At 37.5% G+C, this 25,181-nt stretch overlaps 1 protein-coding gene across 7 annotated transcripts in view; it reads right to left on the reverse strand.

The window, feature by feature from the left end:
* Positions 1-3,370: 3,370 nt before the first annotated feature.
* Positions 3,371-25,181, reverse strand: part of LOC123866856 (protein FAM13A-like) — a 28,230-nt gene continuing 6,419 nt past the window's right edge. Inside the window, exons 2-11 of one of the 7 annotated variants that reach the window (XM_045908581.1) lie at positions 17,322-17,914; positions 16,205-16,293; positions 13,677-13,943; positions 12,679-12,859; positions 11,640-11,782; positions 9,763-10,068; positions 9,119-9,346; positions 8,572-8,694; positions 7,961-8,146; positions 3,371-7,352 (exon numbers count right to left, since the gene is read on the reverse strand). In XM_045908581.1, the coding sequence (XP_045764537.1) occupies positions 7,179-7,352; positions 7,961-8,146; positions 8,572-8,694; positions 9,119-9,346; positions 9,763-10,068; positions 11,640-11,782; positions 12,679-12,859; positions 13,677-13,943; positions 16,205-16,228 (1,632 nt within the window). In that variant the 5' untranslated portion in view covers positions 16,229-16,293; positions 17,322-17,914 and the 3' untranslated portion in view covers positions 3,371-7,178. The remainder of the gene's footprint in view (positions 7,353-7,960; positions 8,147-8,571; positions 8,695-9,118; positions 9,347-9,762; positions 10,069-11,639; positions 11,783-12,678; positions 12,860-13,676; positions 13,944-16,204; positions 16,294-17,321; positions 17,915-25,181) is intronic. The other 6 variants (XM_045908585.1, XM_045908583.1, XM_045908582.1 and 3 more) reach the window with 6 other exon arrangements.

Consider the following 25,181-nt stretch of genomic DNA (forward strand, 5'->3'; position numbering starts at 1 on the left):
AGATGTAGGTACAGTACCTAAGAGCGCCTACACACATATTCGGACAACCATCCTAAGTATGGGCCGCAACACAAAACTGCGTTGCGACGTGGTGCGAATTCGCAATGCAAAAACTGTGATGCGATGTGATTTCGCGCCTCAAATCGTTTTGACGATCGGATGACAAACCAAACCTTTCATTCAGGGGTCCCAAACAATTGTACCTTTTGGATGTACTACATTTATATTTTTGCAGACGTTATTTTGCGGAAGTCCATGATGTACAAGAAACCATAAGTTTAATTTGCTATAATCCGTCAAATCAGACAAACCACTCAACGTACGTTTCGTTCCGACACCGGAGCAACCTCAGTAGATGTAGACCTTACAATGCCTGATTGCAAAGACTAATTGTACTCATATCTATGATTGTACTACATTTTGTTATTGAGGATTCGTCCTGTGTCATGGATCGCAAAAAGCATGTTGCACTTCTGGTGTCATTAAAGAATGGTATTATTAAACATGGAAAAAAACAAGGAGTATAAATAAATTCATAAACTGTTTTTGCGCAGCATTGTGCAAGCTCGAATATTTTTAACCCTCGACCCAAAAAGAGGGGTGTTAATTATAAGTTTGACGTGTTTATCTGTGTTTTTGTGTATCTGTCTGTGGTTAGGTAGCTCCAAAACGAATGAATCGAATTTTTTTAATTTGAAAAATGATTGATCGAGAGTGATTAGCTATAATCCAATAAAATCTGTTCAGCCGTTTGAAGATTATCAGCTCTATTCTAGTTTTCTTGTGCGTGCGTCCTTGTGTTGCGTCGGGGAACCGCTAAAGATAACAGAAATTATTCTTTCTACAACACATGACTTTCTTAGCTGTTTCTGTTACCTTTTAGCTGTCCCCTGATGCAACGAGCGCTTGGATAAAAACTTTACTATTTATATTAAACTTAAAGGGCCAAACATACTTATTACATACTTATTACTTTTTAGTTTTTAGAGGTTTTTGTGCCGGGGGTTTAAAAAAATGTATTCAAAGATAATTAATATGCCTATTTATTCAGATAAAAAATGCAGTAATTATACTTGGTACTGCAATGAGTTTTGCTGTTTATATTTAGGCTATCTTTTACATGTTAATTTAATACATCTTTGTTTTTTTTCATGTTATCTTTAATATTTAGGTTATCTTTTAGGTACATGTTAATTAGACACATCTTTGTTTTTTCATAATATTATCTCAGACATTTCTTTACTGGGTTTGAATTTGAATTTTTGCGAAGGTATAAGTAACCGAATTTATTTAAAACTATGTAAGTATTACGTATTTTAGAGAATAAAAGTAAATTGGAATCGATATTTTTAACAACTGAACTGAAAAACTTTGAATTATAGGCTTATACAGACTTGTATTATATACTAAGGTATATAGGGACAGAAAATTGGCCGTCTCGCCGATACCTACTGAAGCAAACACGTTAATAAAATGAATAATTTGAGTATATGTGCATACTTTCGGCGTATACATTAGATATACACCGGATAAATGGAGATCGAAGTCATATTATATTCTATACTAGCTTTTGCCCGCGAATTCGTGCGCAGTACATACTCGTATGTCATTTATAGCCCTACTTCTGGATGAAGTACTCGTAGTTTTCTAAGAGTGAAAGAGTTATAAAAATCGGTTCATAAGTTTCAGAGTTTATCGATTACAAACAAACAAATCTTTCTTTTCTATAATACTACCTAGTATACATGAAGACATGCAGTTTTTTTTCTCTCTCGTCTGGCTTTACAAAGAGTAAGAAGTCAATGTCAAGTTTGTAGTTATTTGTAAGTTAGTTAAACTATACAAGTATGGACCCCGTCTGTGCCGGCGCTCGCCGACATACGCATGGCACCCCCTTTTCAGTCAGTTTTAACAAAAAAACACTCCATAAAAGCAGAGCACGCCCGCCAGCTAACACCAACACAGACGAAGTCCAGACATGCAGTTAACACATTAATGGCGCAGTGCTCTAGTGTACTGTCACCCGAGGCGCGATCCGATTTTACACTGATTCGATATTCGAAAACTAGCAACGATATGCAAACTCTTGCTAAGAGTACGAGGTTACGAGACTGGGGATGAATGAATGTGTCGGCCTGAATAAGTGTAGAGGCACCCTAACACACTTGTATGTCACAATTTTAATCATATTTACTATGTATTCTCTTTGAACTCTCTTCAAACGAAATAACCTTTATCGTATTTTATCTATCCTACTTAGTGGAAATATGTATTACCTACTTAATACAAAAATGTTAATAAAAAACCGGCCAAGTGCGAGTCGGACTCGCGCACTGAAGGTTCCTTACTCGGGTATTTTTCCAACATTTTGCACGATAAATCAAAAACTGTTATTCATAAAAATAAATAAAAATCTGTTTTAGAATTTACAGGTAAAGCCCTTCATATTATGATACCCCACTTAGTATAGTTCTCTTACTTTGAATATTTAAACAGATTTAATTTTTTTTTTAATGATGTAGATAACTACAAATTCACGAGTTCCAGATTTTTTCCTTTACTTGTGCTATAAGATCTACCTATCTGCCTTTCATGACTCTAGGTCAACGGGAAGTACCCTATAGGTTTTCTTGATAGACACGACGGACGGACAGACAGACTGACAACAAAGTGATCCTATAAGGGTTCCGTTTTTCTTTGAGGTACAGAACCCTAAAAATATTAATACATACCTGTCTACGAAGGCTCTTTCGAAATGTCTGTCTGTCGGTATGATGACTAGTTGACCCGCCCCGGATCCACACGGGTGGATATACGTACATTAATGATAGATATGAATGTATGTATCATATTACAGTATGTAATACTTAGTTTTTTCTTGTGAAATGTTATGGATGATAATGAAACCCATATTGAATTGCACTGAGAAGTTAAGTAAAAAAAAAATTGTGGTTAGATACTTACCTATCTACGTAGGTAAGTATCAGTTTTTTTTACTGTAATCGTACCGGTTCTAGTAAAAGAAAATAAAAATATATGTATTGAGTACCTACTATACTCTATAGGTAGGTATATATACTTACCTATTAATAATATAAAGAGAAAAGATTTGTTTTTAACTTTTTAATCGATAAACTCTGGAAACATCTCTGAAACTACCTATATGACCAATTTTAATAATTATTTCGCCATTAGAAAGCTACTTTATCCCGAAATTACATAGGCTGTACCACGGACGAAGTTGCCGGAATGGTTGACCAAAGTATTTGATGATTTTCAGCTTGTTGCCTCAAGGGCTCCTGTGCCAGCGGAACCCTAAAAACGATTCCAAGGTTTAATCTATATAGGGAGAAATAATAAGCAAAACAAAATGATGGTAATGTTTTTATTCTGAACATCCAATAATAAAATTGATGAAACGCTACATATTGTTTTTGTACTAAGTATACTGCAGTAAATATTATAGGTACATAGTATATTACATTATCCTCGGCAACAACCAGACGACATATCGGAACGGACCGAACTCGGAAAAGTCTACGTTAATCGTTGTTGAATATTCGGGAAATTATAGGCATAGGTAGATATTTAACTCTTAAATCAGTTTTTATTTTTCAATCAGTATTGGGCATTGGCTGGTTGGCTATTCAAACCCATACGAAGGGATTAACAGCGGATATAACAATCTGCAATTAAGTAACTTACAATGAACACACTAGATGTCGCCTCAGGATCCTCGATCTCGCTAGCAGTTTTCTCAACATGACACTATACAAGTTTCAAGTACCTATACAAGTTCCAAAATACAACGATCGCACAAGCAGGGTTACGAGCACGCAACACTTGATTGCATTCCACCTGATCTTCACAAAGACACGGATGCTAACTTCACACGCCAGCAATCAACCTCACCACCCTATCACATAATCCTTTTTTTAAATTTTGATACAATTTAGCCCTTGACTGCGAGCTCACTTGGTGGTAAGTGAGATGCAGAAAGTGGGCAACTTGGAGTAGATATGGTATAGGTAAATCCATATCTCTATCGGTTTCTACGCAGCATTGTAACGGAACGCTAAATCGCTTGGCGGTACGACTTTGCCGGTCGGGTGGTCTAGCTAGCCACGGCCAAAGCCTCCCACTAGACCAAACCAAAGATAATTCAGAAATCAAATTCCCAGTTTGCCTCTGCCGAGAATCGAACCGAGACCTCTCATTTACAAGACCACAGCGCTCACCCCTGGGCCAGAAAGATCAAACTTTAGACACTAGATCGACATCGAATAAAGCGTATAAAACTCGATACCACTTCTCAACACCGTTTCTTAGCCACAAACTACATATAGTACGCGACATGTCGAGATTGCAATCGAGGTGGGTACGCCCCGCGCACTCGTACCACCTCGTACAGCTCCCGCGCTAATCCGGTGCGGGATAATGCGGGTAACGTGTGGGTGTGCGGGGCGTCCCCTGCCTCGTACCTCGCCTTCTCGAACTATAGATACTATACTATATCGTTTCTCAGTTCAAAACACCAAACTACGTCAGAGAAGACCTATGACTTCAAGTCTCGTGATGTGAATCGTGACCGTCTTCAGCAACCACGCGGAATAAAGGCGTCCAAAAAGCCAAAGCATACCTAATTTATTTACCTACCTACTATTAGTGAGTAGTAGGTATGATACCCAGATTATCGCACGAACATAATTTAAAAAAAAACTACCTATACCTATTTACATAACTACCACTGTTTTTCATAAGTTTGATTCCTCAAATTGATTTTAAGTTTGTGATTCGGCGATGCCAAATTGAGGGTAATTCGTCATTTTATAGTTTAATTAATGTTCTACGAAGTACATCAAGTCCTATGCCTACTATAATATTATAATTAAATATATTGTACTTAAATATGATTACACCACTATCTTTTAATTATCATAAAACATTTAATAGTGAATACAGGATATGTTTATCGTTTTGAATGTACGTGTAAGATATTTTATATGCTTACGCGTTTATAATGAAACGTTAATGAAGGTCGCAGCTCACTTACACGACACAGCTCCCGCACGTGAAAAGAATAAACATTCAAATATGGGCTTAATGTCATGCTCGTACATACATTTTACAATGACAACATACAATTGCAAACAACGCGCAGCAAGCGAGCTTGTCGCAATCTAGCCACTCGATGGTTATGGTTGGCTTACACATGGTTGGCCACGCGCCGACAGCGAGCTTTCTGCTAGCTGTCGGCGCCTGGCTAACTAGCGGTCACTTCGATTTGAGGTGGAGCTGTGCGTTTGTGTGGGAACGGTGTCGTGTAAATGAGCTACGACCTTTAGTCAACGCCGCCGTGTGTCACACTCTAACAATATTTTGATCAAGTATTGCTATTTTTTATGGATTTCTTATGACTCTTCATTTATTGTTATTAATCTGCATAATATGTAAACATGTCAAGGAATCCTGACTAAGCAAATGTATTTATGGTAGTTAAAAATTAGTGGTGTATAACAAAGTGATAAACTTAAATCACCCTGGTTATATAAAAATTTCAATTAGTTATCTTTGATGAAGTCGGCTTTTCTTATTAATTGTCGTGATTCACGTTGGCAATTTCGAAATAATAATCCAGAGTATAAGTAATAGGGTACATAAGTGAAATCACTCTCAAAATATCATTATAAATGTTAATATAGTATACAATAATATTATGGTAATGGACGTTAAAAACGTTTTATTATCCGTAAAAAAATTATATCAATATGACGTCCATATTCCTCAAAGGTGCATTTACCTACACCGCAAATATTTTTTCTGAAGATGATAAGAACACACTGGTCTAACGAGCGCCAACGACGAGATTCGGCGATCTTCCAACTTTTGACTGGAAATGTACCTACTTATCACTACGTAAATAGGTATTATTATATGAAACATATTCAAAAAAACTAATTGCGGTGTTGGTATACCCAATAGTTATAATGTATTTTTACTAAATAAATTGTCAGGCAACGTTAAACAAATATATTAATTATATAATAACTAAAATATTATTAAAATAGAATACACAATATTATATAATATTAATATTATAATTCTGAACAAAGTCTTGTCGTACAAGAATCATTAAGATAATTTATAAATCACAGGTAATTTTACTTACGACTAGACATATAATTAATTATGTAGTAACATTTACATTTTCTCTCTGAGAAATGTACGGGCTCTATTCAATAGTCATAACCCTGGGAAGAAACGTTTATTTAACATAATTATTACTATTTTAAAACTAAAATTTGTCCGTTTTTTATGTTTTCCAAATTTTAATAAGAACTTAATAATTCTCAATCGATCTAGTGACCTTATTCAATGTTGGTTCATTGTCGCCCTTCTCTAAAACGGCTTAATATGTCTTCGTTGACTTTCGCTAGTTAATCCATCAACATTCGTCCAATGAGCAAACAAATGGGTCGATGCATGCCACCCATCAGGATCTAATTGTCATAATATCCTTTCCTAGTTGTTAGGTATTCTAAGCCTTTCCTTTAACGTAGGTAGGTACCTCTATCATACGATCTTTTTACCTAGTGTTGGATTATTTCTCGAATGTACCTAGAAAGACTTGACTTGAGCATTTATGATGTCTTTGATCAGTTTGAAAATAGCGAAATCGATCTGAGATTATCAAACAAGTGGCTATTTGTTCTGGGTTTTTTGCTTAGGTAACAAACTTACAAGTTAAATCAGATTTGTTATTAAAAATCATTCTAGTCCGATTTATAGGATAATCGAACCAATAAACTTTATAAAGTTACATAATATTATTATTACAATATTTTATATTCTTTCTATATTATGAACAAATTAATTAAGTAAGGTAAGTACATAATTTTATGTTATTGCCGTAGACCTTTTCAAATTTTCATTCCTTATATTATAAATTTATTTATACCTATATAAGAAAATCACTTAGCTTTTTTATATTTCTAGTCTTTTAATTTAATTTAGAGCCGATATTTCAATGATCGAACAATATTTTACTTGGAAATCTGTAAAAATTCACAGTTCGAATACGTCAGTTATGTTTGACCTTTGAACGCCATTGATAATAAAATCTGCCCTCAATATAAAAAATGTTATAGCGTAAATATTAGCACAAAATATTTGGTCATTCAAGCCGTGGACTTCTGTTTATTGATTAGGGCGTTAATAAGTTTAATTCTTGCTTTAACGGTTTTGTAGCGTTTGTACTCCTCCTCTCGACCGATCTTGTCATCCCGTTGCACCTTCCTACTGTTTTGAAGTTCAAAGTTCACTTCGTATTCCTTGATACTGCGCCTAAGTATCTGTAAATTTAAGAGAATAGACTCGAATCATTTACGAGTATTTTTGCCATCGAGTGACTTTATCCGCGATTTAGAGTCATTACGCACGGTCGATAGTTGCCCGGTAACTCAGTTGACGGGCAACTCAAAAATCTGTAAGGAAGTTGCCGTGTCTACGCGCACGGAGAAGAGCAGCTACAACTTCGTACGTACCTATAGACTCCGCAACTTTCATGCAAACCACAGATTCTAAACGGTTGCCGTCGATGGAGTTGCCGGACAACTATCGACCGTGCGTAATGGGTCTAGGTTTTGAAATACCGTGGAATCTTTTTATCTCTGTACTCGTCAAAATTGGTTAAATGGACGGCTCGTGAAAAGCTAGCAGACAGAAAGTTTTAATTCAGAACACACCTGAAAACTTTGAATTGTTTAAATTACTCGCTGTAGTGAGATGAAAAAATTGTGTTACGCACGCAAAATCATTTGCGTCTCATGCATTTGATCCTTCGCTACGATCAGGATTTTATTTTTAAATTCCATCAATCGTGATTTAATCATAAAATTTAATCAATCGATGTAGAAATAATATAAATCACATGGTCAGACTTAAATTAAGGCAAACTCACACATTTAAGCAACTTGGCCTCAGAGAGTGCTCGCGTGAGGTCCTCCAAGCCCAAACAATGCAGTCCCTCGTTGGAGGGCGTGGCTTCCTCGCTGGTGGTTGCGGACTTCGCCGACGACGTGGAGGACGGCATCTCCTCCTGACCCTCGCGAGTTGGCGGCGACTGGAGGGGAGTTTCTATAGTTTCCTGTGAATTATTTAGGTGATAAAGCCTAAATAATTTTCAAATCAATAGGTAAGTCGGAAATATATACATATCTTGGCCATATACGAGCCTAGGGTGAAGTGCGACGCGGGGTAGGATTCTTACTATAGCGCATTCTTTTTAGGTGTCGAGATGTTTCCGAAGAATTACAATTTTATTTAATAGACGGCCAAGAAAGCAGACCCATCAACCATCCTTGTGGAACGACGCTAAGTAGAATAAGAAGAAGAGTATTAGATTCTTTTACCAACTGGTGGTGACTTGGTGAGGCTTTAAAACCAATAAGCATCACTCTGGTGCCATTCACGAACAGCGTATAAATTAAACTTTATAACTTTCGTTGACCTAATGAGCCAGCAGTTGACTTTTCAGAAATACCTTTCTACAGCCCTATTATCTTAACTCACTCGTGTCACCTGTGAAGAGTCGGAAGGCTTCTCCTGTGAGTCGCTGGAGCTGTCCACGCTGGTGAACAGCATTGTCTCGTGCTCGTGAATGGTCGCCAGTTCGCCGTTCGTTCCACCAATCAGCTGCAAAAGATTTCAGAACAATTTTAGTACTGTCACTTCAATCTGGTTAAAACTAAAACGGCAGTAGGCACCTACCAAAATTGATATGGCGCAGTGTGGTAAGCACTGTGGTGTTATAAGTGGGAGGTCCCGGGTTCGTTTCCTGGCAGTTCGTTTGAAATATAATTTCGAAATCACTGGTCTGGTCTGGTGGGAGGCTTCGGGCGTGGCTAGTTACCACCCTACCGGCAAAGCCGTGCCGTCAAGCGACTTAGCGTTCCGGTATGATGCTGTGTAGAAACGAAATGGTTTAATAAAGACTGCCATAGCCCTTCCAGGTTAGCCCGCTTCCATGTTAGATTGCATCATCACTTACCACCAGGTGAGATTGCAGTCAAGGGTCAACTTGTATCTGAATAAAAAAACAGCATCTTTGGATACTTACGGCGTCAGGTCTGAAGGTAGCCAAAGCCCGTTTGACTGCGCGGTAGCGCTCGTACAGATGCCTGGCTGCACCGCGTTCGACAGAGTGTGCTGGAGGTCTTCCCCGAGCTGCTTCAAGCCGTAATAGAGCCCTTTGTACGCAAGACTTCTCCGCTGCTAATTGCGCTGGTGTCCAGTTTGACTCCGGTATACTTGCTCGGCCCGTCGCTTGGCGACAACCGTCTACCCACTGAAAAACCATACAAGTACAGTATCTGACAGCCGACAAAGTAATCTTTCTTGTTATACTGTGGTAAGCAAGATAATAATAATCCTTGCCTTTTCTGGATAGTTTGATCAAGATTCGATACCACTATTTTTAAGCGAACTACTGTGTTGAGGTGTGTTGCGGAGCACTCAGGCCTGACGATAAACCAATCGGAACGTGGCTTGAGCGACAGCGCTCCAGAGCACCATGACATACAAGTGTGCACACAGCTCGTGTTCATATAAAATTTACCCTTAACCACACCACCTTTTGTCACATCAGAGTCTTTTCCTCTAAAGTTTGTATAAGGAAGATTTTTTGAATGTGCAATAAAGTTTTCTCCTTCACAACATATCCCAACACTTTGGCAAGAGGATAAGAAAAAAAGTTATAAAAACCTCTTCAATGTCCTTCACAACTTCAGTCATCGGCTTATCACTCTTCAGCGCTGCATCTAGCTTATCATCTCTTTCCTTCTGTAGTTTCGCCGCTTGAACTTTGAGCGCATATTCGACGGGGTCCGCCTTAATGCAGCGCTTTTCTGTCTGCAAGTGTCGAAGAGCTTCGTACATGCGGACCAATTGGACGTCAGTCATGCGATCGCCTTGGGTTATTGGAGCGCCGTTTTGGGATTCAAAATCGCTTTCGTATTTTGCGATGTTTTTCTTTAGGACGTTGATCTGAAATAAAAGAGTGTTTTTTTTCTGAAATAAAATAATGTTTATTTGTAGTTAATTATTTCGAAAAAAGACACATAAAAATATAAGTTTTTAAGTCGATTATAAGGCACGATGAAGCGTGTCTTCTGGCGTTGTACCCATAGCGTATGACCTACGTGTCATACATAATATTATGTAATAGTATCCGATCGAAGGTCAATTTCTTACCCAAGCCGAACCCAAATCGGCTATTACAACAACCTACGATCGAAACCGAATCCAAAGGTTTAAAATCCCTGAGAATTTCAGTTTATGAATAGCTAAAAGAGATTTTTTTAAGTATATGCTAATTGTTATCTGGTTGACCTTGTCATAAATACATTAGAAAACCCCCCCGTTCCTCGCCTTTTCCATTGCGCTCTCACTCATTCAAGAAACATTTTCAGTGCTTGCTAAAACTTGGCTTCGTCCAAAACTTTGATACATTCTGGCAGAGGCCGAAGCAAATCTTGAATCTCGGCAAAAACCGAAGGCCAAAGATTACAAATATGAATATGTACTTAGTTCAACCTAGGCAAAGATAGTTTTACTCTAAAATAGGTATAAGCCAGCCCGACTAGTTTGTCCTGAAATTGGATTTGTCCGGTAGCCTCAGGGTATCTCAGGTATTTAACTAGCTGATGTTAATCGAGTTATGCAGAGGTATTAGGTAGGGAACGTGGAAAATAACTGAAGCAGAGAAATTATGTAATCGATATCAGTTATAAGTTACCCTACAACATCGATTTGTTGCCAGACCACAACTCGCATGCCGAGGTCAAGGGTAAGACAGTGACTTCTTTAATCGATGACCGTGATCTCTTATCTATTCTGATTCTCTGATAAGCGATTATATAAGTCATATAACTCAAAGCATACTGTATGGATATGAAATGGAAATTTCTTTCTCGCATGACTGTTTTGAAGACATTTTTTCTTACCGACCGAATTTATTCAAAAAATTGAAATAGGTACCTGTTTCCTATCGTTACGGTTTCGGATACAATTTTGCCTTAGCACTGCCTTCCACGGATGAACACGAAGCGTTTTTCGCATATACATAATCTTAGGCCTCGTTCAGAGAGAAGACGCGGGGTTTTTTGCGATGTGTGCGGTAGCGTGATGTGGCGAAATGAAACTTATGACTATAAATGAGAGCGTTGATACACAGACGTGTTGTCAGCTTATACAGATTTGCCCGCGTGTACCCCGGTCCCCACAGCGTGGCAGGGTATCGATACGATAGGTTGCGTGTGGGGCGGATTGGTTTTAGTGCGTTCCACCATGTACAATGGTTGCGGTGTGGGCTCGGAGAGCACGTTAAGCCGTCGGTCCTGGTTATTATCACTAACAGCTGATAACAACTGTAACAACCTAAGAATCGAAATTTCTTCTCTTAGTGAGTTGTATCGGAAGGATCTGGGAACCTACCACATTATTATCCCAAGAGAACTCCTGCCTGCTGCGATTAATGGAAAGGAGTCACGACCCTCAGCAATGAATGAATACGACTATAAAGAATAGACCTTAGGGTATAGCAATAATATAAAATGCAAATTATAGGTCTCTGAAATTACCTTCTTGGTGATCTTCTCGAGGCGCCGGTCGGGGCTCGGCTGCGCGCGGCGCTGCGGCTCGTTGCGCTCGCCGCGGCGCGCGCGCTCCGCTTCCTCGTGACGAGTGCTGTCTTCCACGCAAGAACGCTCCGTCTCCTCGCATACTACGTACAATAATGTGCAATAAGTATACGTGTGAGTCCCTTTACAATACCAACCGAGGAGGAATTATATCGAACGGATCTTTATTAATGAATTTTCTTATTAGTGGAGTATAAAATAATAATTATATTATCTTTCGATTCGAATGAGTCCACCCGCCATGTTCTACAAGAGGTTTGTTGCCTAGGTACATCTATAGGTATAAAAGTTTTCGTAAGACACGCTCGTGGCGACAATGGGGCAAGACGTCTCCCTGCCAGCCGTGGCCAAAACCATGACGGGCAGCGATAGGCGATAGGTCTTGAAAAGCGGTAAAGTTCTTCTACGAGGAGGTAGTTTCCCCCACGTAATAAAGGGTATAGACGTTTGTTTCTTCATAGTGTTACAGTTCAATAAAATATAATATAAATAATATAAGTATATCAATTAAATTCAACTGCATGTTGATTCTGTTTTTAACCCCCGACCCAAAAAGTGGGGTGTTATAAGTTTGACGTGTGTATCTATCTGTGGCATCTATTGTATGATGTTTTTATTTCAAGAGAGAGACCACAGACAATAATGACACAGACAATAGACAATATATAACATTCTGCTTAAGTGACTTTACACGACAATAATGGCGACTTTATACAACAGCATCGTAGCTCCTAAACTAATGAACCGATTTTAATTTAGTTTTTTTTTTGTTTCAAAGGTGGCTTGATCGAGAGTGTTCTTAGCTACAATCTAAGGAAATCGGTTCAGCCGTTTGAAAGTTATCAGTTGCAGTTGTAATCGTTCTGTAGTTGTTCTCTATAGCGTGGGCCGGCTTGTCGCCGTGTTGCGGCCGCCGCGGCCACGTGCGAGACAGCCGCTCCATTCGACGCGACGTTCCGACTGCGAACCAAATACAAACCTTCAGGTTTCCGTCGCACGACGTATTCGAAATGCGGCGGAGTGTCGCTGCGCACGTCGTCGATGTGTGCGCTGTAGTCGTTCTCTTTAGGTTGTCGCGGCAAGCGTGCGGGCGCGCGACGTCTCTTGCCGCCGTGTTGCGGCCGCCGAGCGCGGGACAGCCGCTCCGCTCGACGCTCCGACTGCGAACCAAAATACGGTTTCTGCACGACCATGCAAGGACACGGGCGAGCCGCTACTATGAAGCCTTTGACTAGATTGAGAATCCCATGGGAACTCTTTGATTTTCCGGGATAAAAGTAGCCTATGTACTACCCGGGATGTAAGCTAATTCTGTACCTTTTATCAAAATCGTTTAAACTGTTGGGCCGTGAAAGGCCAGCAGACAGACAGACAGACAAAAAAATAAATTGTTATTTTTTGTAAGATGGTACGGAACCCTTCGTGTGCAAATCCGATTCACACTTGACCGATTTTTTGGTACAATAGATTTAACGTGAGGGAAAGATAAGCACATAGCCTAGATACACAATAATATTATTGTTTGTTATTTCATGTAACTAAGGTCGCAGATACACCTTTAAGTTTTACTCACGTAAGTAACTTACGTGATTAACTTACGACTTTACTAATGTAAACAATCTCATCAGTCAATTTTTCTCAGTAAAGCTGTCAATTAATTACGTAAGCTACTTTCGTGAGTAAAACTTACAGGTGTAATCAATTATTATGAAATACTAGCCGATACCCGCGACTTCGCCCGCGTGGATTTAGGTTTTTCGAAATCCCGTGGGAACTCTTTGATTTTCCGGGATAAAAAGTAGCCTATGTGCTATTCCAGGATATTATCTATCTCCATTCTAAATTTCAGCCAAATCTGTCCGGTAGTTTATGCGTGAAGGAGTAACAAACATACACACACACACACACACACACACACATACAAACTTTCGCCTTTATAATATTATTTATATATATTTATATTTATGAAATACAAACCTCGAGTCGATTATAGTCATGTAGTGGAGGCGGCGGCGGCGGTGGGGGCGGCCGCTCCTCACTGTGTGGTCTGCGCTCCTTACGCTCATGCGCGCAGCCGGAATCCCGCCGCTCGCGTCGCTTGCGTGCCTCCCGCTCACATTCAGGCGCCGCCATATCTTCCCTCTCCTTCTCGCCTTCGCTCCGCTCGCAGCACTGCGCACGCCACCCGAGCCCAGATATTACAACCCGACGCTGGCTCGAGCACTCGGAATCGTGCCCGTAACCCTAACATGTGGATGCCAATGTATTAGTGTACTGAATGATGTAGCTTGATCGCAGACTAGTCACACCGGAATTCTGGACCGGGGCCGTGCCTTTGATATTTCAAATATCAATAGCGAGTAAAATATGAGTGAGCAGTTCACCTGGGTGTTAAGGAATTACTGCCCATAAATATTTGCAGCGCCGAAGGAACTGCCAATGCGTTGACTGCTTTTGAGGAAATTGTTTAGCCACCCATTGCATAAACTCATTGTAGTTTAAGGAAACGCCACAATTTGCAGATGAAAGTGGATTCCACAATTATTTGCATGTGTGAGGCAGAAATTACCTGAATTACTTAGCGAGAAGTGAAAGAATGCCGTGTACAAGGTGTCGTAGTTATATTATGGCTGTAACTTATTTCTTAGGCCTAAGTAGCAGTCACAGATAGGTTTAGAATAAAATGCACAAAAATTGTATGCGTACTTATTGCGGTTTGCGAGCTGTGGGACTTTAATTATTACTTAACTCAAAGGCACAGGCGCCAGTTGGGAATTCTCGTGTAGCCTAGCACTCATAGACGCAGGCACAAAAACACACTCTTCAGTAGAGAAATTGAGAATAACTTCAGAATCAGTATCTTGCGTTCATTCATTAGAGAAATTATGCAGATATTTAGTCACATTTATAAGGTGCGCGCGACTCTTTAGAGAGTTTTGATGACGTCATTCACATTTTCAATATTGAAACTACGTTGCATTCGATGCCTGCGGCTCTGCGATTATATTGCGATTGAAATAGGGTTGCCAAGCATCAAAAATACCTACCTAGCTAATTTTTGTAATTAGACAAAATTTATTCACAGTGAAAATGATGTTTGATGATGACCTATAGATTTTTATTTCACACAATTAATAAAAAGATTTAGATACTATAACTAAGCGTATTATAAGCTCAATCTTAATTTTCCTAGCGTTTGTCTCGGCTTAAGCCAGGGTCCAAAGAAAAACTAAATAAGCAATCAAAACCGTTGGCAACCCTACCTTCGGATGTTTATGGGAGATGGTAAAAAGCCTGCAGATTCTAATAAATGGTAATGTCTTGATTGCGAATGTTCAGTGTGGCTCAAATGGATGTCGAATAGCAAAAAGTTTCAATGTACAGGTGTAATATCGGTCTAAAGCGAAACCTCTAAAATCGTGGCCTATCTAAATTGTTTACACAATATTTATTAAGCTCACTCACATATTTTACACGACCTAGAAATCGGATAAAGGAAATCGCACATGGCCGCAAGATTGTCATGATGTGATGCTAGACAATTAGTATCTTCAGCGGGGTGATTTAATAACTCAGTGATCAACACTAAATGATAACCATCAAGCTCATTTGACATTGGTCACCCACACACAATCACCCCGCTGGTCATGACATGACCCCAGACAATTGCCTCTTGGTCATGATAAGACACGTGCCTCCTTGTCATGAAAGCCAAGTGATTCGTTGTCATGACATCACGCAAGACAATGATCTCTTGGTCGTGATATGACACATCATGCAAGACAAGTGCCTCCTTATGACATGATGCAAGAAGAGGGTCTCCTTATCATGACATGACTCAAAACAACGGCCTGTTCTAGCCACAGCCGCAAGAAGCGCCATTTTCAGTACTAAAAAATAAAGTGACGTCAGCAGCATCGGGTGCATCGTAAAAATACTTAAATAGAGGGCTTGCCAGCATTGACATTTGCTGGCTTATTTTTGACTTATCACCATTTCTTCGTTCCACCCGATACGGCTGAATTCGTGACATTGTCATTTCTTTAAAATAAAAAGCGTTACGTACGCCTATTGCGGCTTTGGCTGGTCATCTTTTGGTAGGTATGCGATCACCTTAAGCTCACTTACACAATATTTTACAAGACCTAAACACTAAGCAAGGCTACTGAAAGTTCAATCGTCTATTTCCGGCATTAGGTAAGTATAATTATCACGTATGATAACGAAATATCTATCGCTGAAAATTGACGAATATTCGCTACTTGCCAAAAATATATTGATTGATACATAAATATTGCGAATTTTTTATAGTAATCTTAATGAGACATTTTCCTTCTCAGTAGCCACATTTTACTGCGAAGCGTTTATTAAGCTATTAATAAGTAAATATAAATTAAATTTGTACAGGGAAATCTTTTTATCATAAAATATTATGTGGTACTACAAAAATATTATCTCTCTAATATAAACCCCACTGCCTATTAATTTTCACAAGTATTATTCACCTGCTGGAGTCCCAATAGAACCATGCCTGCTTCAGATTTAAAGTAAGGAAATTTTCGAATTTCCAAAAGAGATCGCCCGTAACGTGTGTCTGAAAATAATGATTTCCGATACTTGACGTGCGTTGGAGCATGGAATCATGAAATCGTTTGAAGATGGACGATGTAATAAATCTTTAAATTCTATTTTTATAGCCAGTTATGCATCAGAATTGCAAATTTCTTGCTTCAAGATAAGATGATTGATTGTATAGTACGATGCTAGTAGTTTGTCATCTGTATAGTCAACATGATGGTAAACTCTCCAGCAAACCTGTTTCCTGCCTATAAATTGATCTGATTATTTCTAAGAAAATGTGTAATAGAAGAATTAAATGTAATATTAATTGAACTTACAAATATGAATCGCTAAAGCTGCGTACCCAGTATGTTTGCGCACCAACGGTGCTCCGAGAGACTTAAGTCTGAACAAAGTCAAAGTGCACTCTATCATCATCATCATCATCATCAGCCTGTGGATGTCCACTGCTGGACATAGGCCTTCCCTAAAGAGCGCCACCACACCCGGTCCTCAGCCTTCCTCATCCAGCCACTTAATATCATCGGTCCATCGTGCTGGAGGGCGTCCCACACTACGTTTGCTTAAACGCGGTCTCCACTCAAGGACTTTCCGGCTCCAACGGCCATCGCCTCTACGACAAGCATGGCCTGCCCACTGCCACTTCAGCTTGCTAATAGTTTGGGCTATGTCAGTGACCTTGTGCACTCTACACCTAAGAAGCTGTCAACACTCGACAAAAAAAAGTACGCTCTATTATCAACCTTAGCGTTCGAATGACAATGACGGTGCGCGTTTCCTATACACACACTTTGGACAGCGAATGCCTTCACACAATTCTTTGTACTTACTGCAAATTCTTGATGAACATGTAAATACGTTACATAATACATTGCTCTCAATCATAAGTTTAACATACCTACTAAAAACACACACAAACCTATAGGTATTTACATCTGAAGCAGTCGCAGCGGATTTGATGCGCAACCATAGTGAGTACGCAGATTTAGCATGGCTACGGATATTAGGTATCTCATTTATTTTAAGTAATAAAACACTTACAATGCAATATCTCGCAGCGTCCACTAAAGAGTCCAAGAATCGGGAAATGTTGTGCCGGCTCTGATTGGCCAGGGTATAACTGGGTCCCGAACCTCTCCGAGACCCTCTAGAGACCGCAACCGATAACAAATAACCGGGCTATTGCTTAACCTTTGATATAAAACAAATTGAAAGAAACAAAACGAAACGGTGGGGCATAAACGCGCGCCGTTTTGACGGAAACTCTAAACTAGAAAAGGCTTTCCCGAGCTTATTTGATGATGTCGCTTCTATCCACCGACATATCTCGATCCCGGCACATGTTGGTACGGCACAGTCTCTATATTACACAGTCTTTGTAAATTTACGGCTGCTTCAGAAAATGCGTGGAGACCAGTCTGTAATTTAGCATTGAAAGCCTGGACGAAGTTTTCCGAGCTTTTTAGCTCTCAACAATTGTGTTGGCCTATCTTCATATTGATGCACTCTATTTGTTTTTATTAATGAGGTAAATAAAAGGGGTTTAGTTCAATTATCGTCTATCATTGTTGCGTTTATTCTTTCACTTATCACTGACGACACTGGGATTCAAGAATGATGGTTGAGGAAAATATCTGAAACAAAAGAACACTATGTTATAAAACCACGGAGCTCAGAACCAGCTTAGCTTATTATTACCTAACAAGTACCAACCATAGATTTATTATATTTACCACTGTTACTATAATAGAAAACAATGAAATCTGTATACCTAATTAACTATTATGTATTTATTTATTCTTATAATCTTCTAGGTTGCTTCGCACGCGTGAGATAACCTACCTAGATACCAACTTACCTATACTTATTACCTTTATAAGTACTACATATAAACACTCTTATAAGTTTAAAAGATGTTGAAAACCATGTTGGAATACACACTGCTAAGCGTATACAAACGAGTAGGTTCAAGTCCGACAATCGAAACCAAGACATGCTGGAATTATGAGTTCACACTTCAGCACCTTTTAGCCAAACGAAAACGTATTTTAAGCCAGCACTAGAGTAAGCCCTAATTCACACGAGCGTTAAAAAGCGTTGCGTTAAAACCCGGCGTTGCACTAAAAATACAAAGTGCGCGTTAAAAAAGCGTTGACGTGTGAACAGATACTTGGGAATGCATTTGTTCTATTTGAACGCCTTTTTAACGGACGTTAGAAAAGCTCTAGTGCGAATGAAGCCTAATATTAAGATTATAATACGACGCGACGTAGAGGTCGCTACATCAATTTTCTTTGTTTGCTATAAAATTGTCATAACTCATAACACAATATTAACTCCTATATTAAATATGTACGTTACAATGCTTACAATAGACCTGATGTGGGTGTATTCACTGCAGAATACAATAGAACTCTTAAATAAATTAAACCTCATATTTAGTTATGTACAAATGATCGCATTCCGGATAGGTATTCAAAAATATACATTAATTAGTTGACGCGCCCTCATTCCGTTAAAACTGCCTACCTACCCATATCTATGAAAGATACTGTCTATTGTCTAAATCTGAATCATAGAAATAAATGCAGTGGAACAGATTTTATTGGCTTTGACTTAAATTTACTTTATTTTTAGGGTTCAAAGCAGTGGCAAACAAGAACCTATTACTATATATATTATAAAGGTTAGATAAGCTTCAGCTGTCTGTCCGTCAGTCTCAACGAGCGACGAGCGATTTTATTAAAAAAAAAAAATAACTATAAAAACCGCGAAAAGTAAAATTTTTAACGTTATTTGTCAGCCTTATTTAAAGCCTTATTTCAGAGCCTCAATAGCTCAACCGGTAAAGGAGTGGACCGAAAACCGAAAGGTCGACGGTTCAAACCCCGCCCGTTGCACTATTGTCGTACCTACTCCTAGCACAAGCCTGACGCTTAGTTGGAGAGGAAAGGTGGCTAATATTCTTTATAAAAAAAAAAGGTATACATCATACTCCATAATGAAACGACAAATAATAAAAAATAGTTGATATTAAAAAAATGATTTACATCAACTTTGAGTCCAGGTGTTTTCATCTTTTATTCCAACTCACGATAATATCGTGTGATGTTATGACAAGCGAAGCCTCTACATCGCGTTGTAGAAGCTACGACCTACGTTAGAGCCTCTACGAGTACGTAGCCTGGCTACATACTCGTAGAGGTGTCGCTACGATTTTGTGCACTCTCTAGTTTATTGGAGAGAAAAAAAGGGTATATAGTAATATTTAAGTTTTTTTTTTAAATTTATAGACTTAAGTCTTTGAACTAAGCCGTGGACGGACGGACGGACAGAGACAGACAGTTGGACATGGCGAACTATAAGGGTTCCTTGTATAAAAACAAGGAACCCTGAAAAGTATTACTTAAAGTACTTATGCAGCAAAGTTGCGAAACACGTACCAGTAATTGAAATAGAACTAACAAAGTAGCTTTAACACGTGACATCTCCGAGAATCAGATAATGAGATTTATTTTAATTCAATTTGTTACTAAAAAGATAAAACCAGGGACATATGTAAATGAGAGTACGTTTTAGGCGGTGAATCCAGGCTATTTACTTAACATAGCAGAAACTTTAAAAAAAATTAATCTTCAATGATTTAAGTATTTAATATAATTACATAAATACAAGAAATCTCTTCGAACTGGACGTTGTCAGAGGTCATGGTTTACTTATAATAAGGTACTTGTATGTACGTATGGGCCAACTAATTTGCATTATTAAATTATGTGCATACTAAAAAAAAAATCAAACATATAGGTACCTTTAGCAGATCTTTATCTACTCATTAGTAACTATTTTGCAATAATTATTAATTTATATACATTGGTGTGTGTGTGTATGTAAAAAAGAGTAACTGCTGAGTATGTGCTGTGTATGTGTGTAAAAAAAGAGTAACTGCTCAGTTTCTTGCCTACTCTTTTCAGTAGAATTTGATTTATTAGCGGTGGTAGAGTCTTGACATGCATTATTATCATAAGTGGCACAGGCTGACCTACTTGAAATAAATAAATTCATTTCATTTCAAATGACTAGAATAGAATAAATTTTTAATAACTTGAACATAATTTTCGAATTCATTTCAAAGTTTTTTTAAGAATATGTTTGATGTACCTACTTTTATTTCACCTTTAAGTCATGTACAGTAGAAGAAATTGAATAATCTAATGTACCTACATATTTATGCACAATAGAAAAACATTGTTTTGGGTAAGGTCTGACGAAATCACAAACACAATCTTTATGATAAATTATTACACTTTTATTTCATATTTAAATTTATTAACTTTTACATTTGTGTCAAATAAATGTTGTTCCTCTTACGTTAGTATATTTTTGAATGTCGTCGTTTTAAAACCACTCTTACAGGTAACCTCTCCACGTTTATTAGCCACTCCCCTTTTTATCTTATCGTTATCGGCCAATCCAAATTGTACAATGAATAAACTTAGTGACTAATATACAAATCATCAAGCTCGTTTCACAAATCATCTAAGTAATAAAGATGTTTTCATCTTATATATTGATTACAAATATTATCCTTTATTATGCTACAATTCATCAACTAAAAACTATAAGAATTTTATATACAGTACGTTTATCGATCAGATGTTGAACAACTTCAGCCAATCAATGACGCCTTCTAATATGATGTTATGATTTGAGTGGCGCCAACTATGTTTTATAGATAATAAATATGGGCCAAGCTTACAGCTCGGCCATCCTGTTTTAAGCGAGTCTCATCGCTTTTAAAAAAAAATTAAAACTTAAGTAACATGTAAACTTCACAACCAAAATGACAAAGACTTAGTTCAACAAAACAAAAAAAAATTAAGATAGTAATTAATTAAATTAATATTCTTGCTAACTTAACTAGAAGGAATATACAGTTTTATTGATACATTGGTATTGATTATGATTGCAACTTAATTTTAGAGCACTCGCAGCACCCCTTTCCATCCGATATAATTAGAAAATAGCAGATAAACTCAATTCAATTCCAAACTATTTACCCTCGCAACTTTACCTGCCAGTCTACAGTAGCACTCAAATTTAGCCTTTAATCTAAAATTCATTTTTCTGTTCTCTTCCGCTAATATTAAAATAAAAAGATGCAGACACTCTAAATTTATAAATAATTTTTCAAAAATCATAAAGATATCAAAAATTGCGAGACCAGTAGCAACTAAAGGAGGCCTCAATTTAATCAAAGAAGGTAGGTATATGCATAAAGTCCGAAGCATCAATTATAACTCACAAGCCAATATTTTACAGGAACACTCAATAGAGATTTGGGGATGAGCATGTAAAACTAATTACTAAAAACTACTTTAAAGGGTTTCAAGTATCTCAAAATAAATTGTTAAAAGTTCTGTTCCAACTAGACTCTCCTTCCCACTAAAGAATTATATAAGAAAACTGATGAACTATATTATATAAGTCAATTATACAAATTCAAAATATGTCTATTTGTTAGGAAAATACTATTAAAGTCCGTACATACACGCATCACTTTAAAGCTAAATCTCATAAATATGGTACACAAAACGAACATACCTATTATGCTACAATTACATAAAGCTAGGACTAATTATGGTATGTAAACTACCTAGCTCTACTACATAATGTACTTGCCGAAACTCATACTGGAGGAAAAATCTTTTACAAAGTTTAAAGTTTAATCAAACAGTGTCAAACACCATAGATATCTTAGCTAGATGTAGGTATAGTTTGTTAACGAATATAACGTGTTTTGACTTTTTATATTATTGTATAGTCACCATACCTTTAAAGATTATGTTTTCTTCTATATTTATATTTAGAATCGGGAGCGATTCTTAATATGAATATGTGTAAGTGAACTTCTTGTCCTTTTGATAAAATAAACTCTCTAAACTTAAAGTTAATCGCCGCCAGTTCTCGATTTAAATCACAAAACATTTTCATACACTTTCAACGCAATAGTTTTACGCACATATTTTCTTCTTCCCTTCTTATTGGAAAATCGCGGATTCCGAGCCTTGGCGCGTCTCTCTTCTACCGGGATACATATGTGATTGTCCTTATTTCCCTCCAGATCCAAATTTTTAATGACCCTTATCCTAGGGTTCTTTCCCTCCAGATCCAAATTTTTAATGACCCTTATCCTAGGGTCTACCTCCTTCCTCCTATAGGACTTTTTGTCCATAGCCCGTAACCTCGGGGCTTTCCTTCCTTGGGACTTTGTGTCCCTGACCCATACCTAGTTTTGGGTCTTTCTTTTCCTCATTTATTCATTTCCAACATCCTTGGATCCTGCAAACATAAAACACTTTGAGTAGACCGTTCATTTAATTTTGTTTCATAAGCATCCATCATAATACAATCCGACCTAAGAGAAGTAATTTTACTTGGTAACCTAGAAAACCTATTATCATTATTATAATTTAGTTTTCTCCAGTTCCGTACCCCTCGAAGGGTGCCTACGAGACCCTATTTTCTAAACCTCTGCTCTCCGTCCGTCTGTCCGTCTGCACGTGCGTCACGGCCTGAACCGTGAACGGCGTACCGTGAACCGTGATAGTTAGAGAGTTGAAAGGAACGTGATTACGGATGTATGAAAATCCTATGCCTGGTTGCTTCCAATTCAAACTTTTTCTTTTAATGCAGATTACGCTTCCCATATTTCTTACAATTACCTATTGTTTTTTTTTTTTTTTTTCTAGCAAAATCCACATTCTGAAGTACTAATGGACAATGTTAAACAAACGCCAGGGTACAGTAGTTGCGTCACTTGTGCCTCTTAACCATATAATATCTACATGCAAAAAGAATCTTTGATTTATAATTTCACATGATACTTATATATTTTATTTTAGCCATAATATGCACCATATGGCGTACTTTGTCGTTTCGAGTAACATAAGCAGAACTACCAAATTCGACCCTGGGAACGACACAGTCGCGACTCGCCGCCGAATGATACCTATTAGTTTATCATTAATTCCTTTTCATAGAGAAAAGTGATATCAACATAATAGCAGGAAAAAAAATGAAATAAATATTCCGTTCGATACATCTCTATTCTCTACGACATCAAGATCTCTATCACAAGCTGATCGATCATAAAGATTAGAAGAAAGTAGGTACCTTATACATTATTTTATATGTTAACCGTAATGACCCGCATCTGTTCGATTTTCCTTTATTCGTTTCGTAAAAGATTCGTCCTCGTACGTCCATCATCATCATCATCGTCATCTACATCGTCATCATCATAAGGTCACTGTTGAACATAAACCTTCCCTAGTAAGCACCACACGTACTGTCCTCAGCCTTCCTCATTCAACCCCTGGTTCCTATTGATACAAACCACTAAACCCCCCCCCCATCAAATGTGTACCTATCTACATCCATCCATCATACCCAAATGCCGTGCTGGTTGATGTGATGAGCGACAAAGTGTTAACCTCTTCAATACCTCATGGAACTGTAGGAATAGCCATGGAAGACCTCCAAACCGAACGTTGATATTTTGTGTAAGTGGTCCCACGAGTCAAAAAAAAATATTCTTGTCCATAAAGGAACAAGCCACGATATAGATTCTTCTATCGGAACTTAAATATTCCAATCACTGCATGTATTCCAACTAATCAGTTTGCTACTGTATATTTGAAGTTGATAATAAATAAAAATGTTAGCTTAATTAAATTCCTATGATAATTCGATTTTTGGTGCATCAACCAGCTTCACCTATTATGTAAAATTAAATATATATATTTTTTTTAAATTACCGGCTGTACATTTTAAACTAACCTAATCAAAATATACTTTCTTACTAATAACTTAATCTTAAAAATTTTCCAGAGGATCCTTCCGCCTCAAATTAACTCAATGATAAAAATGAACAGGAAACTTTAAATGTTGTAAAATCCAGCCAATGCTTCGTACCTTGCCTTATTAATCCAATAGGTACTTCTTTGGATTTTGTCAAAACAAAATACTTTTACTTGTTGAGTGTATAATAAATAAATAATGTAATAAATCAATTAACTGTTAAAGCTAATAACTTTTACAGAAAGCGAACCTCATGATATCTCTTATGAGTTTTAAGCGTAAAATTACCACGCCGAAAACAAAACATGAGCTGACAGTATTCTTACTTGATATACATAATCCAGTAATACTATATCTATCTACATAATTCGTAAATATGTATGTATAGTTTGTAAGTTACTATTTCACTTTATGCTGTTTCAATGCTTTAAGTTATTATTTTTATCTTTGTCTCATTTTTTTAGTTTAGCCTCATTCTATTTTTAAACTTACTATTTCGCTATAATATTTACAAGTAACCTCATCGAAGACTACACGGTCTTCTGATAACCCAACAAGCATTTATCCAACAGCTATCGCTTTCACCCGAACGGAGGTTCCCTGAAATATACTGAGATAACAATACCTAGTTGACACATGGATGTACAAGAGCGGCAACAAGCTATGACCCCCTCTAGTCATAACTATATCTTTATGATTGTAACATTTCAAACAGTGAAAGTATGTATAAACGATTTCGTCCATAGGACATGCGCTCTAAAGAATGTTAATATAATTATCAGCAACTAAAAGCTTGAAGAAACTAATAGGTACAACTTGTCTTTGAAGTATGAAAATATGCACATTTATCAAGTATACCAGTTCATCAAACATTAAAGTACGCATTTATAAAATGATAACTCACTTATTAATCAAGATAACTACCTGTTTATCAAACCTACCCTACCAAATATAAATAACTACTCACCAAATGTAATACTTTATAACTTAAGTAAAAATATGAAACAAATGTGCATCAACCACATACATACACTCTTCAAA

This window comes from Maniola jurtina, chromosome 7 (genome assembly GCF_905333055.1).
Source record: "Maniola jurtina chromosome 7, ilManJurt1.1, whole genome shotgun sequence".
In the NCBI taxonomy this organism is placed as follows: Eukaryota; Metazoa; Arthropoda; class Insecta; order Lepidoptera; family Nymphalidae; genus Maniola; species Maniola jurtina.